This window comes from Mauremys reevesii, linkage group 6, assembly GCF_016161935.1.
Source record: "Mauremys reevesii isolate NIE-2019 linkage group 6, ASM1616193v1, whole genome shotgun sequence".
NCBI lineage: Eukaryota > Metazoa > Chordata > Testudines > Geoemydidae > Mauremys > Mauremys reevesii.
This window is the reverse complement of record NC_052628.1, coordinates 25,227,187-25,242,225: the sequence shown is the minus strand read 5'-3', so window position 1 is coordinate 25,242,225 and position 15,039 is coordinate 25,227,187. Positions and strand designations below refer to the sequence as shown.

The following is a 15,039-nucleotide window of genomic DNA, read 5'->3' as shown; positions in this document are numbered from 1 at the left end:
CCAGATACATACAGTCAGTTGAAGAAATACGCATGTAAGCCTCTCTCTATCTTTGGTTCAATGTACTTCTGTGAACAAGTGTTTTCCAACATGAATTTCATCAAAAACAAACTGAGGAGGCAACTGCAAGATACTAGTCTTGAGTCCTGCTTGAAAATGAAAATTACGGCATATTCACCGAACACTGAGCAACTCTCTAAAGATGTCCAACAGCAGAAGTTGCATTAAAAGTAGTGGTGAGCAGTAATAACTTTAATATGTTCAATTATTATTATTTAATAAATTTTAATTCTACAAGTAGCTTTGCATGTGATGTGGCTCTCAAAATATTTTGGTCAAAGACAAAAGCAAAAAGATGGCTCTTCTTTGAAAGGTTGCCAACCCCTGGTCTAGGTATACACTTATTGTTCCTCAGGGGGATAGACTACATGACCTTTCAAGCCCTACATTTCTATGATTGATGCACGTGCTGTATCAATTCTATGAACAGTTAGAAGACTTGAGACTCCATGGCTGAAATTTACACTTTGTCAAGGAAGCAATCAGCTTCCTAGAGGGTCAAAAATGTAGAAAAAGTGTTCTTCAGCAGAGTCACATCAGCATAAAAATGTTGTAGCAGAACAGAGAATTGGCCCCATAATCTGTTTAGAAACAAAGAGCATATTCCTGAACCAATCCTTTCATTTAACGTCTCATAGCACTTCCCCTACAACTCCCTCCAGGCTGAGGTATAATCAGGAAAAAGGGATCAGGGAGTTCTCATAACATCAACACCTGCTTTTCTTGCGGCTCAGAGGATCTTACTGTGATCACCAATCGATCAACAGGAAATCAGGAAAGTGCAGATGTTTCCTTATTCCTTTCACAGGAAAGAAAATAGCTAAATTCAGGCACAGCAGTAATGGGAGGCTCTGGACCCCAAAGGCCTCTGGCATCCATGTTGACACAAAATTTTCCCAGTTACAAATTAACTATTTAGACTGAAAACGCACAAGTCTCATTTCTGCTTATTCTCAAATCTAATGTAGACTTTTTTTTTTTTTAATTATTGTCTTTACTTCAGACAAACTTAAATCACATCCGTCTGCTGTTACCTCTAGGTCTGAAACTTTTCATTCTGGGTCTTTTAATCTGAGTTCCCAGTTGCTGCCTTCCCCACCTCCCACTTTCCCCCCACATCCGTAATCAGATGTAGTTATTTCATTTACAGTCATCCAAACAGATATAAATCAATACAGAGTAACCATGTAAGGACATTTCTAGAAAGTCAGCCTGTCAACCAGAAAACAAGAAAGCCACTGAGAAAGGTCACATTTGAAAAGTAAAGTCAGCTGGTTCAGCACATTGTTTCCCCTTTGGCATTCTTAAGGGATTTACAGTACCTCAGCAAGAATTTAACTAAGCAAGCTTCCCATTTCCCTATGGAGACAGAAAGTGAAAAGATACTGTCTTCAGAGCTCAAAATCCACATATCAAGGCAGTTATGCATGTAAGTCTGTCACAAGTTCCGACACATCTCAGCAACAGTTTATGTGTCAGCTACCACATGTATATTATTTTTGCACACTTATATTTATATGACTTATATTTTATTGCAGGCTTCATCCCCAAAGATTTAAACGTATATATGTAAAGCACCAAGGAAATACAGCATCTTTAACGGAGGGCAACAGAACTGGCATATAGCAGTGGGAAGTCAGGGAATCTTGTTACAACATGATGCCAATCTGTAGTGTGAACATTGTTCTACCTCACTATTTATATTCCCTACACCACTGTAATGAAGGTTCTGTTTATACCACAAATTGGAACAGTGGGGTAAATGGGACCCTTGATTCACATGTAGTTAATAAAATGAAATGCTCTACTTACAATATAAATGGCAAGGCACTCGTGCCTAGCACCCTGTCCACACTATATTTGTTGTTCCTAATACATTTCCAATACAGTTTTCTTGCCCAACAGGGAGATGGGTTTTCTGTGGACAATAATAATCTATAAAACTATTATATAGACGGTTACTGTTGCATCTTTAGCATTATTTCATAACACTGTTAAAGTTTCAACCACAGTGATAACATAGGCTAAGATCAATGTTGAGCCTTTGGTGGCCTGTTCAGGGTGTGGCTTATATTATATATTAACCTGAATTTCACAAGGAAGGGTCCCTACTTTTCCAGTGTTTTCACTCTAATGTGCACCAATATATTTCTCTTTGCTTGTCAGTATGTTTTCGCCCACCTCTCCCCCATAAAGATAACAATTTATATGAAGTATTGCATCACACAATAATCAGCTAGCTGTGCAAAACCACAGCACTTGGGTCATCCAATCTGCTCTTGGCAGAGCTACTATCTAGATCTTTCAAACCAAGATCTTACTTAACTCTTAAAAAAAAATCCTATATATGCAGGCTAAGCATGCCATTAATCCTATAAGAAGATAAGTCCAACAGACTATGTATGGGGCTACAAGCCAAGATCTCTCAAATTGCAACTGCTACTTTGGCACTGGCTTACTACTTTGGTCTTGGGCAGATCATCTCTAAATACGGATAATAGTAATTCTTAAACAAGAGTATGGAATAATTAGGTAAAGCTTATGCAATGTTTTGAAGATGGAAATCATAGAATATTAGGGTTGGAAGGGACCTTAAGAGGTCATCTAGTCCAACCCCCTGCTCAAAGCAGGACCACCCCCAATTAAATCATCCCAGCCAGCGCTGTCAAGCCAGGCCTTAAAAACCTCTAAAGATGGAGATTCCACCACCTCCCTGGGTAACCCATTCCAGTGCTTCACCACCCTCCTAGTGAAATATTCAACTTAGACCTCCTCTACTGCAACTTGAGACCATTACTCCTTGTGTTGAGTATTGTCCTTGAAGCAGATCTGTAAGAATTTTTGCAAGATTCCTTCCATCGTAGCAGAGTATGCAAACTGCCCCCCAAAATTAACTGGGAGTAGCATTCTAGATATTTTAAATTTAAAATTTATTTTTAATTCCTTCTCAGGCAGACCCACTATGCTACATCCCCCCAGCATGGCACCACAACAGAAGTATCGGTTGCCTACTTATTTGAAAAAACAAAGAGATAAATATTGAGTTTATAGCCCACAAAAGCTAATGCCCAAATAAATTTGTTAGTCTCTAAGGTGCCAGAAGGACTCCTCCTTGTTTATACTTTCTGTGTTATTCATGTTGTGATTTAAAAAAATAAAAAGGGTGATGGAAAAGAAAGACACTAAGATGCAGACGCGTATGGAGGAAGTGGAATAATTAAGGAAAGGAGTGTTTATAAAAGGTAAACTTCTTCTGTTATACATTAGTGAAATAGAGAGACATGAGGTTTAAATTTGGTTTTAGTTGGCCATGTATAAAAACATGATTTAAAGTTTATACTATTTTAATTTAATTTAGTATACACTGAAATCTTTAGAGCTTCTAGCAGCAGAACTAATTCCCCTGGGATTAGATATTCTTGCAGGACTTGATTTCCCAAGCCCAGCTGGTTTGCTATGTGTGGCTTCAACTATTCAGTGCTACAAAGCAGTTACAAGCTTCAGAAGTGCTGACAGCAGAGCTGAAGGGTTTGGGTGTGTGGAACTGCTTTCTTGCTCTGTCCTAGAGGAGAGGTGGGGATTGGTTTGGTTTTGGGTTTTTATTTTTGTTTGTTTTTGGAGAGGAGGACAGGGACAATCCCACGAGAGCCATAATTTAGAAGACATTCCAACAACCCTCCAAAGTAAGATCAGAACACGTGCTGAACAAGCACAGTTTTTGAAATTTACTATTTTTCAGTGGTTACCAGTACAATGTTACCAACTATCAATATACATGTTTTGTCAGGTTTCTTCTTTGTGAAATTGTTAATTTATATTTTCTTAACATGATTAGAACCTGATACATACTATAATGTGTGTTCGTTCTCATGCTAGGGTTCCTTGCAGTTCTCAATTTGTTGTTCATATTCCAAGACTGCACAGAAGTAAACTAGTTTTTCCTCAATGTCAAAAAAACCCTAATAGTTTAACAGACAGTAAATATAATTCTACATATCTTTTGGTTCATGTGTTTAAAGATGAAATTCCTTGTCAAAGGACTAAATTTTTCAGATTTTCTAAGGGCTCGAAGAAGCAAAAAGCATCAAATCGAGAAGAAAATGGCAAAAGGAGATGACTTCATAGCACTTTCTCTATCAACTGAAATCTGCTGGTATGGAGCAGTATGTCCAGTGGGATGACTCTCTCCACATCATTCAACCTCAAAGACAAGGGGATTCCCAATATAGGTAGACATTGAACCTGAAGTTAACTTAAGGCAGTTCTGTATCAGCATGGAGCTACCACAGCAAGAGGAGATTTTACGGGCAGCCACCAACAAGGAACCCATGGAAGTATTTCTTCTCTCCCATGTGGGCAGGGAAGATGTTCAGAGGGGATAAAAATACATAGATCTGGCCCTCAGAACATGAGATCCACAATTTAGGAAGCCAAATCCTGTTTGGTTCTGCAGTGCGAAGGAGGAAGGAGACAGAGGCAAATCACACCCCCTGAAAACAATCAGGATGACTCCATAAATCCAAATTAGCTGAGTTTTTCACCACTTACATAGAATAACTAACACTGGGCATGCTTTGGCCCTTGTAAGCAACATAATCCGGAATATACAATACAGTTAAGATACTGTATAAGAATTCAGAGACCTTAAAAAGCATTCATTTGAATTGTATTGCGTTTATCTCCTAAGCCATAACATGTTATAGACAGAACTGATAAAATGAAACTTGAAATTTACCATGGACACTTCTCTCTCACAATTTCAGCCAGTAGTTCTGATCGTGTGTGTGTGTGTGTCTGTGTGTGTCTGTGTGTGTGTGTCTATCTATCTATCTAATGGTTCACTTGGGTTAAGGCAAACAGTTTCAGATAAAATTATCCACAACTTTTACTCAAAACTTCAAGATAATCAGAAATTCTTTCAGCACTACTACACACAATTCCCCCCACCAAACAAAATAAACTCCACTTAATTATGGGGGAAGGACAGTTTGTTTATTTTTCTCATTTTTCTGCACAACTAGGTTTTATATAGGCAGAGAACCAAAACATTACAAGTGAAACTATTTTCTGTTATGGCAGCTACCAAAGAATAGGGGAAACGTCACAAAATCTGCAGATCAAGGAGATTTGAAAAAGCATGTGGAACAAACCCCCAATTGATTATGCAGCAATAAGCCCCTGTCAACAAAACATGTGCAATATCCATTCTCTTGATATATAAAAGCAAACAAAAGACAGGCTATGTTTTTCTTTTATCCCCAATTTACCGTTCCCCTCCAGACTGGAACAAGCTGTTCTGTTATTTATTTGGATTTAAAGAAAAAAATTATCAGACATATTTGCATTGGTATTTTTTCTACCCCCCAAACATTTTTGGCAAACTTACTCTGTCTGGATTTGTGCCTCTTATTTGGTAAAAGAATTAGATTCACTGCTTCAATTAGCAAACAATACTAAAGATAAATAGATTGAGAAGTGATTTTGCAGTTACTAGTTGCTTTTAATGTGTTACTAATCACATTCACATTATGGAAACAACTAAAAATAAAACCATTGAACTTAGCATATGAAATTGTTTTTTTCCTGCAATAGCGTCCTAGTTTATCCCTTTATAATAATGACATTATAGAAGATCTCTCTTCAAAAAACAGAAAAATATCTTATCCCATGGTGGGGGAGGGAGATATTAAAAATCTCTCAAACAAGTGTTGAGAGAAAGGGATTCTACAATACAAAACTGCACATTTAACAACAGGAAGCAAACAATTTTCAATAACTTTTAAGTCTGGACAAGTGTATGATAGCCCTTTTGAGACGTGAAACATAAATCCAATCCTTAGTTAATTCCCCCCCCCCCCACTCCACCCCCCCATCTATTACACACACACACACAAAATGGGATTGTACTGCTGGGTTGTTCTGGAATACTGACATTGCTGTGTGTATGTTTAAAGCATTCAAGGCTGGGTTTTTTTTACTACAGAAAAAGAAGATTACCAAATCCATGTTAACAGCTACTAGAAAAACAAAAAATCTTGTACCTACAAACAGCAGCAGCACCATTTAAGCCAGTAGCTCTCAACCTTTGCAGACTACTGTACCCCTTTCAGGAGTCTGATTTGTCTTGTGTACCCCAAGTTTCACCTCACTTAAAAACTACTTACTTACAAAATCAGACATAAAAATACAAAAGTTTCACAACATACTATTACTGAAAAATCGCTTACTTTCTCATTTTGTCTGTATGAAATTTTAGTTTGTACTGACTTTGCTAGTGCCTTTTATGTAGCCTGTTGTAAAACTAGGCAAATATCTAGATGAGTTGATGTACCCCCTGGAAGACTTCTGTGTACCCTGGTTGAGAACCACTAATTTAAGCTGTACAGAAAGAATAGTTACATGTGAAGATCGGCACGCATATTGAAACATTTATACCTTCTTTAGGAAAAACCCAATACTTACATTATCTTCCTCTTGCATGTCGTCGTCATCATCATCATCATCACTGTCCTTATAACCTGGTGGAAGTGGTGGCCCAATAAATTCATCATCATCATCAGTATCCTCTGCTGGTCCTTGAATGGAAGTTTGGCATGGCAAAGGAGGACCAATTAATTCTTCATTTGAACCATCTTCACTTTCACTACTTTCTGCCTCTCTGTATGGAATAATTGTAAAAACGGTTATTTAAGTAACATGCAGCATTTCTAAAGTGGTTTTCAGAAGCACTCAGCATTGGCCTAACTTTGCTCTCATTGAAGTCAATGGCAAAACTTCTACTAACTTCAATGGGAGCAGAGACAGGTCCACCACAATCTTCAAAGAAATTTACAAAACTAATAGATACTATAGTGACAGGCACAGTGCAAGAACCTAGGGAGAACAGAATACCATTGTGAAATATATAGGTAGGTAGGTATGGTGAAATCTGTGCTAAAGCTGCCAATCAAGGGATCACTGCACAGGAGAATAGAAAAAAAGTTAGATTTTGTTTTAATTAATGGTGGTATATTAATATGCTTTCAATGTCCACAGTCACAGCAGTACTTAATTATATATAACTTTAGGGTCTGATTCTCCAGTGCCTTGCACTTTGTGCAGGCATTATACACCTGTGTAAAGCAGGAGTAAATCAAAATGGCAATGTTTCAGACTCATTGTGCACAGGTGTAAAGTGAACTACACAAGGGAGAAAGCAATAGAGAATAAGGCAGTGAACATGCAAAATACAGTATAAGCTTTACAACCCTTAAAACTTGAACAGAGGAAATCATGCACTTTAGACCAAATAATTAATCTCCACTGTAATCTCCTAATATAGCCTCTGGAGTATAAAGCTCATGTGCTATTACCATTTCACAAAGGGAATATCTATTGAAGTCCACAGGAATTGTGCATACACACATCATTTAATCACTAAAATTTTTGAAAAGTAAAACTGCACCACAATTACTGGTCACATAGAAGGGACTAAAAATAAATGCTCTTGTGCTCCCTCTGCTGGCTCTACAAATGCAGTTAGCCATTTCACAGTTGTGCTAACAGCAGCTGTTATACCATTGCAAAAACAATAAAATAAATTAAGTACTGTGCGTAAAAAATTGTGTTAATTGTAAAATTAATACTCCCAATACAAATAAAGTTTGTTTTTTTCTTTTTTTAAATCAGAGGTCCCTATCAAGTTCAAGGTCCCCACTGTATGTTCGGTAATATACAAACACATCAGAAGAGAGAGTCCCTGCCCTAGAAAGCTTATAATTTAACAAAAGGTCTGTTTTGAACAAAAACAGTGAGCAGAATGCAATAAATACAAATATTTTAACTAGGGCTGGCGATTAATCGCAGTTAACGCACGTGATTAACTCTAAAAAATTAGCCGTGATTAATCACAATTTTAATTGCACTGTTAAACAATAAAATACCAATTGAAATTTATTAAGTGTTTTGGATATTTTTCTACATTTTCAAATATATTGATTTCAATTACAACACAGTATACAAAGCAGACAATGTTTACCTTGTATTGTTATTTTTTATTACAAATATTTGCACTGTAAAAATGGCAAACACAAGAAATAGTATTTTTCAATTCACCTCATACAAATACTGTAGTGCAATCTCTTTATCGTGAAGGCACAACTTATAAATTTAGAATTTTTTGTTACATAACTGCACTCAAAAACAAAACAATGTAAAACTTTAGAACCTACAAGTTCACTCAGTCCTACTTCTTGTTCAGCCAACTGCTAAGACAAACAAGTTTGTTTACATTTACAGGACATAATGCCGCCCACTTCTTGTTTACAATGTCACCTGAAAAGTGAGAACAGACATTCTCATGGCATTTTTGTAGCCAGCATTGCAAGGTCTTTACGTGCCAGATATGCTAAAAACATTCATATGCCCCTTCATGCTTTGGCCACCATTCTAGAGGACATGCTTCCATGCTGATGACGCTCATTAAAAAAATAATGCATTAATTAAATTTGTGGCTAAACTTCTTGGGGGAGAATTGTACGTCTCCTACTCTGTTTTACCCGCATTCTGCCATATATTTCATGTTATAGCAGTCTCCGATGATGATCCAGGACATGTTGTTCATTTTAAGAATACTTTCATGGCAGATTTGCAAAACACAAAGAAGATACCAATGTGAGATTTCTAAAGATAGCTACATCATTCAACCCAAGATTTAAGAATCTGAAGTGCCTTTCAAAATCTGAGAGGGATGAGGTATAGAGCATGCTTTCAGAAGTCTTAAAAGAGCAACACTCTGATGCGGAAACTACAGAACCTGAACCACCAAAAAAGAAAATCAACCTTCTGCTGGTGGCAGCTGACTGACTCCAGTGATGAAAACGAACATGCGTCGGTCCGCACTGCTTTGGGTGGTTATCGAGCAGAACCCGTTATCAGCATAGTCCAAAATTTCTATACATCTGAACAAATCCACAATGTATTTATAATTTGTCAGGCACTGACAACATGCTGAAATGCAACAAATCAATGACATGGTCTGTGACTCGAAAAATATGTAACCGTAATTGTGTGCTTGCTTCACATTTACAATTCCTCCAACATAGAATCAGAATACATTGTAGATTCCTATTTTCAAAATGTTGAAAGAGAGTAAAGAGGAGATCCTGCAAGCCTAGGAGAGATGGAAGGAATAAAATTTTCTGTTGCCCCTTTACTCCTAAAAGGTGAGGGGGGTGCGGGGAGGAAAAAGAATAGAGAGCTGTAATAAAATGCTGGAGTCTCTCTGCCCTTCCATGTCTCCACCCCCCTCTATTATATTTTAGTGTAATTTTACAATTTACCGGTTTTTGCTGTCTAGATGTTAGCAAGTGTCTTCCCCTTATAACAATCATAATTCTTAAAACATGCATATGAATATACCAATAGCTTAACTATTAGAACCTTCTCCTCATAGCTAATTTAGGAATCAACATACTGTAGCTGTCTCCTTTTTCTCTCTCTCATATATATTCCACAGATTTGAGGGCTTCTGTGCCATAATATTAAAAATTATGTGCACAACATTTGAAAATTGTGCAAATTTTATTTGTCAAATAAATGTGGAGGCTCCAGCATGGCATGGGGGAGCATAGGCCACTGGCTGCACAGAGGTGGGAGATCACTGTGCAGCTCCCCCCAGGACATGGATTCAGTGATGAGGCTGCAGCCAACCCTGACACAGCACAAGGACAGGGCCCTGCCCCTCCGTGCCAGGTGCACCAGGTGTGGGCAGGCTCAGGAAGGCAGGATCCAAGTGCTGAGGGGCTTAGTGTGGGGGGATCCAGGTGTGGGTTGAGAGGGTTCTGTGTGGGGCCATCTGGGTGTGGGCGGTTCAGTGGGGGATCCGGGTGCAGGAAGGATCTGGATGAACAGGGGCTTGTTTGTGGGATTCTGGGTGCAATGGTAATGGAACTCTGCAGCGGGGTGAAGGGAGTTGGAACTCAGCATGGGGGCTCAGAGTGTGTGTGGGGGGTATAGCTCGGCACAGAGTCTTAGTGTGGGGGGTTCCAGATGTTGGGGGAGTGGGGCAGGAATCCAGGTGCAGTTGTTTGGGGCTCAGTGGGGTGGGAATCCAGGTGCAGGTGGCTCGTCGGGGTGGTCCAGGTGCAGGGGGAGTGGGGCTCATTGGAGGGGGGGGGGTTTCTTGGTGCAAGTGGGGGGGGGTAAGGCTCAGCGGGAGGGTCTGGGTATGAGGGGGTCTGTATGCATGGGGGTTTGGTGGATGGGGGAAGCAGCTCCCAGTACAGTGATCCCTCCCACTGCAGCTGAGATGCAATGGGTGCAGGAAGCTTGGGGGGAAGAGGGGAGTTTGTAGAGCTTCCTACATCCACGGGAAAAATCATGGGGTGGGTCTGGCAGCCCCAGATGCTGTGAAGGGGAAGAGGAAGTCCTGTCCTCCCCAGCCCAGGCGACGCTAGCAGCTAAGCCTGCGGCAGGGTAGGAGCCACCAGCTGGGTCTTCCCCATTCCCGCTCCCTGTCCCATAGTGATTTATCTCTCTGCCAGCTGCCTGGGGCATGCAAAACATACTGCTGGGGAGGGTTTCATTACTGCTCTTGTGGCTTCCCTTTGCTTCCCCGTCAGAAAGTCATTTTTCTGCAGGGAAGCAAAGAAATCTGCAGGGGATATAAATTCTGCACATGCGCAGTGGCGTAGAATTCCCCCAGGAGTAATATTTTGTGTGTGTGTGTGTGTGTGTGTGTGTGTGTGTGTGTGTGTGTGTAACTGTCAAGAACTTCTTAGGTTAATTTTAGTATGGGGTGTGGCTAGATGACTCAATGTACTTGAAATACAAAGACTAAATATTGAGGGGAAAAGTTACCATCTATTGGCTAGCGGAACAAGTTGTTTGCCTTGGATCAGTTCCCTAATGACAAGCATCACAAAGACTGCTATATTTGGTGCAATTTTGATAGTCTCAGTAGAGAGGACAAAGGTCTGAATTATGGACCTTAACTAGCCTCTCACTATTATGTATTGTCCCTCCAGATTAACACTGGGCACAGTGACACATTCTCTTCCCAGCTTCCTGTCTCTTTCAGCATCAAGTTCAAACCCCTTAGCATAACTTCCAAGGTAATGTGTAACTCTGGAATCTGACTACAGCTAAGACTTTTTCTATCAGACTCTCACCTCATGCCCTCTGGCAATCCCAGAGCCCTATTAACATCAATGGAACTCCCCCCTAGTTACAATGGTCCACCTGCATGAATCAGATTGCTGAATAGGGTCCCTTGCCTTCTCCCACTTTCCAACCTGCATAGCCAATCCATTCTTCCTCAAATCCCTTATCCAAAAGAAATGTGTTCTGAGAATTTTCTATTATTCTGCCTTCTCTTATATCCTACTTTACTTCTTACATTTAAGCCTCCTCCTCACACACAATGTGCAAGTCTCAGACCTAATATCAGTCACAGCAAGTTTAATTATAACCCTCAGCCTTCCATTAACAAGGTAACATAGATTAGCATTTTAGTATAGTGAGAGTGTAGAGAACATATTTATATTTTTTTCAGTTTACTTTGTGCATTTGACAGCACTTTGTGTATAGTCAGTTACTTAAATCATTGGCCACAGTTCATGTGAAGTTTTCCACATAGCAACAGGAGAGAAAATTTTATTATAGAAATTTGTTTTCAGGCCAAACTATAGTGAGCACTATAAGGCAACCGGTACAAAACTATGTATTTTTATAATTATAATTTATAGGCTACATACATACGTTGATTTGTTTTCCAGTCTATATGGACAAATGGGTTTTATCCAATTTTAGGTGGCAACAGCAACTGTTTGTTCCTTGATTTGACATAGTTATGATTGTTTATTATCTTGACTCACTGTCCATGACTTTTACTTGACTTCATTTATTTATTTATTTTAGTACAAAAAATTGGCAGAATCTATTGTATTAAAAAGAAAACAAGTGCACAAAGACTTAACAGTCAGAAGATGGCAACCAAAATAGCATACAGCCCTTCAATGTGTTTATAAGCCATAAAACTATTGTAAATTGACAGACCATATTAGGAAAGTGTAGATTAATAATTACAAATTTCAGTGAAAGACATGTCAGTTTACATAGTTTTGTGGACACAAGTTCAGTGGTCCCTGTCCTCCTCTCAAAAGAGTTCAGACAGCCCTTCAGACAAAACAGTTGTAAGATGGTATTATACCTCCACTATCTCTAGGTACCTGCAAGTTGATGCAGAGCAAGCTCCCATCACACTTGAGCCTGAAGCTGCTGAATCAATATCTTCATGTTGGCTTCTTAGTTCTTTTTCTTTCTGGGCTTCCTCTTCTCTTGCACGGGCTTCTAAATATGGAGTGAATATGCAACTGTTAGATCTCCATGTTTTCAGCATGTAAATTAATGAAAGCTTGGTGCTTCTTTTTGAGACAGTATTACTAAATTCTTCATTTTCAGACATATATTCCAGAAGTATGAAAAGATGAAAGTAGCGCATTTTAATTTAAACTGATTGGTTAGCTTTCCCACACACTAAAAATGCTAATTTCCTTTAAATTTCTGTCATTTTGATACCCAAATGCTTACCCAAATAAACAAACCTCTCGGGAAAAGGCAAGCTTAAGACACTAAAACCGTTAGCTCATACAGAATAAATATATGTTTTATAGCGTATGCCACTGTTTCACATTTGAACATTTTCAATGTCAACGAGGTATGATTAGTCAATACTGATCTTTAATTTTTTCTGGAATGAGATATTGGAAATGAAATCAGTTGAAGCAAGTCTAGTACACATAGGTGTCATTAAGTTTGTTACAGCTCTCACTAGTTACTCCCATTTTCCTCACTATAGAGGAGTCCCTACAGAACCATCTGTTACACTATCTGGAGTGAGTCACAACCATGAGTGTCTCCCTCAAGGCAGCAGACTTAAAAAGCAGGGCAGACATCCCACCTGGTGGTATTTTCTCTAATTAGATTTCACCAACCCAGTAATAAATGTGAACTCCCTAAGTACTACACTAGATTTATAAGGCAGTCACAGACTCTCTCCTTATATAATCCAGTCTATCTTGCCACCCAAGCAAGATGGGCTACGTGACAAATGGTCACTTATACCCAAAATCACAAAACATTCAAGATACACCCAGTCCCAAGAGAACAGTCACTCACCCAGATTGGTGGGAGATCTAAGATGCAATCAAAGACAAATGCTAGTAGCCAATTCTAATTAACTAATTCTAAACTAACTAAAGATGTATTAGTTAAGAAAAAGGAATGAGAGTTATTGAGAGGTTAAAGCAGGTAAAAATATATGAACAGGTGAACTGGTCTATAATTTCAAAAGGCAGAAGAAATGTAGTAATCTGCCAGTTTCCCAAAAGTCTTTAGGGCTACCCAGAGTAAATGCAAGAATCTCTGTCTTCTTGTTTAGTTATTCTGCCATTAGAGTCCAAACAGTCCAGAGATTAAGAATTTTTCTTGTGTCCATTTTATAGCTTCTTCTTTCAGAAACCAAGATGACAGCAGCAGTTCCCACACATCTCTTCTTCATGGGGTCAAGGCAGTGGGGAAGGAATGCACTTAATATCTTTGATCCTTGATCTTGTATAATGGCTCATTTGCGTTTAATGAACAGGATTTAACATCTTCTTGTAAGAGATCATTATTTACATTACACAAGGCTTCTTTCTTGTTTGATGGGTTACTTAGTTGCAAGGTTATATACAATGAAAATATATGCTCATACAATATAACATGGAATATAGTTGAGTGAGAACAATACATGTAGCATCCTACAAGCATTTTATAAAACACTGTGACAGACCCAGACCACTGGGGTACAGGAGTCTGGTAGAGGGCAAATATACTAGTCACTGGATGAGTAGTTTTCTGTTTCCTGAGTGACCAGCGCAGAGGCTGCACAAGAGTAATCAGGCACCTGCTAGAACCAGTTAAGGCAGACAGGCTGATTAGAACACCTGCAGCCAATCAAGGCAGGCTAATCAGGGCAGCTGGGTTTAAAAAGGAGCTCACTTTAGTCTGTGGTGTGCCAGTGAGGAGCTGGGAGTGAGAGGGTGTGCTACTGGAGGACTAGGGAGTACAAGTGTTATCAGACAGCAGCAGGAAGGTCCTGTGGTGAGGATAAAGAAGGTGTTTGGAGAAGGCCATGGGGAAGTAGCCCAGGGAGTTGTAGATGTCATGCAGCTGTTACAGGAGGTACTATAGACAGCTGCAATCCACAGGGCCCTGGGCTGGAACCTGGAGTAGAGGGCGGGCCCGGGTTCCCCCCAAACCTCACAACTCCTGATCAGACACAGGAGGAGTTGACCCAGACTGTGGGGAAGATCACTGAGGTGAGCAAATCTGCCAATAAGCGCAGAACCCACCAAGGTAGAGGAGGAACTTTGTCACAACACATTCTTATTAACTTAGCATTATTAAAATATATTAGATGTTAACACACTGCCAGCCTCACACCATCTCACCTACATCGTGATAAAATTGACTGCCTCAGTTTCTTTTAAAAATGTAGCTCCATCTTCTTATCAGAGGGAGACAAGAAACTGGGGTGGCTATAGAAATTCAGAAAAATATGCTCAGAGATGACACACACACAATGACCACTTGCCTTCAAATGCATAAGAATTAGTACTTCTTAATTAGGCTTATTTCTCATGTGATGGGTTATTTAATTATAGGGGTACATACGATGTAAATGTTTATTACATTTTAACAGGATACAGAAAAATGAAAACAATGCATGTAAAATCTTGTTCGTTTTCATGAAGTTTAAACACTAAATACATTCTTATACATTTAACAATCACTTTGATCTATACTAATACAGAAGTGAATTGGCCTGGCTGCCAGCTATGCATTTGTAAATGTTCAATGAGGCCTGGGGCTTTGGCTAAGCTAGCACCTGGTCTGTCAGCATCACAAAATGCACGTTAGATCTCGCACCAAAGACAACAGCTTGTATCCAATCCT

The 15,039-nt window shown here is 39.3% G+C and overlaps 1 protein-coding gene across 3 annotated transcripts in view; it reads right to left on the bottom strand.

Annotated features, from left to right (window-relative positions):
- The window catches only part of WDR70 (WD repeat domain 70), a 224,996-nt gene that overhangs the window by 198,202 nt on the left and 11,755 nt on the right, over positions 1-15,039 (bottom strand). For all 3 annotated transcript variants that reach the window (XM_039543618.1, XM_039543620.1, XM_039543619.1), the window contains exons 4-5: positions 12,270-12,390; positions 6,523-6,718 (exon numbers count right to left, since the gene is read on the bottom strand). In XM_039543618.1, the coding sequence (XP_039399552.1) occupies positions 6,523-6,718; positions 12,270-12,390 (317 nt within the window). The remainder of the gene's footprint in view (positions 1-6,522; positions 6,719-12,269; positions 12,391-15,039) is intronic.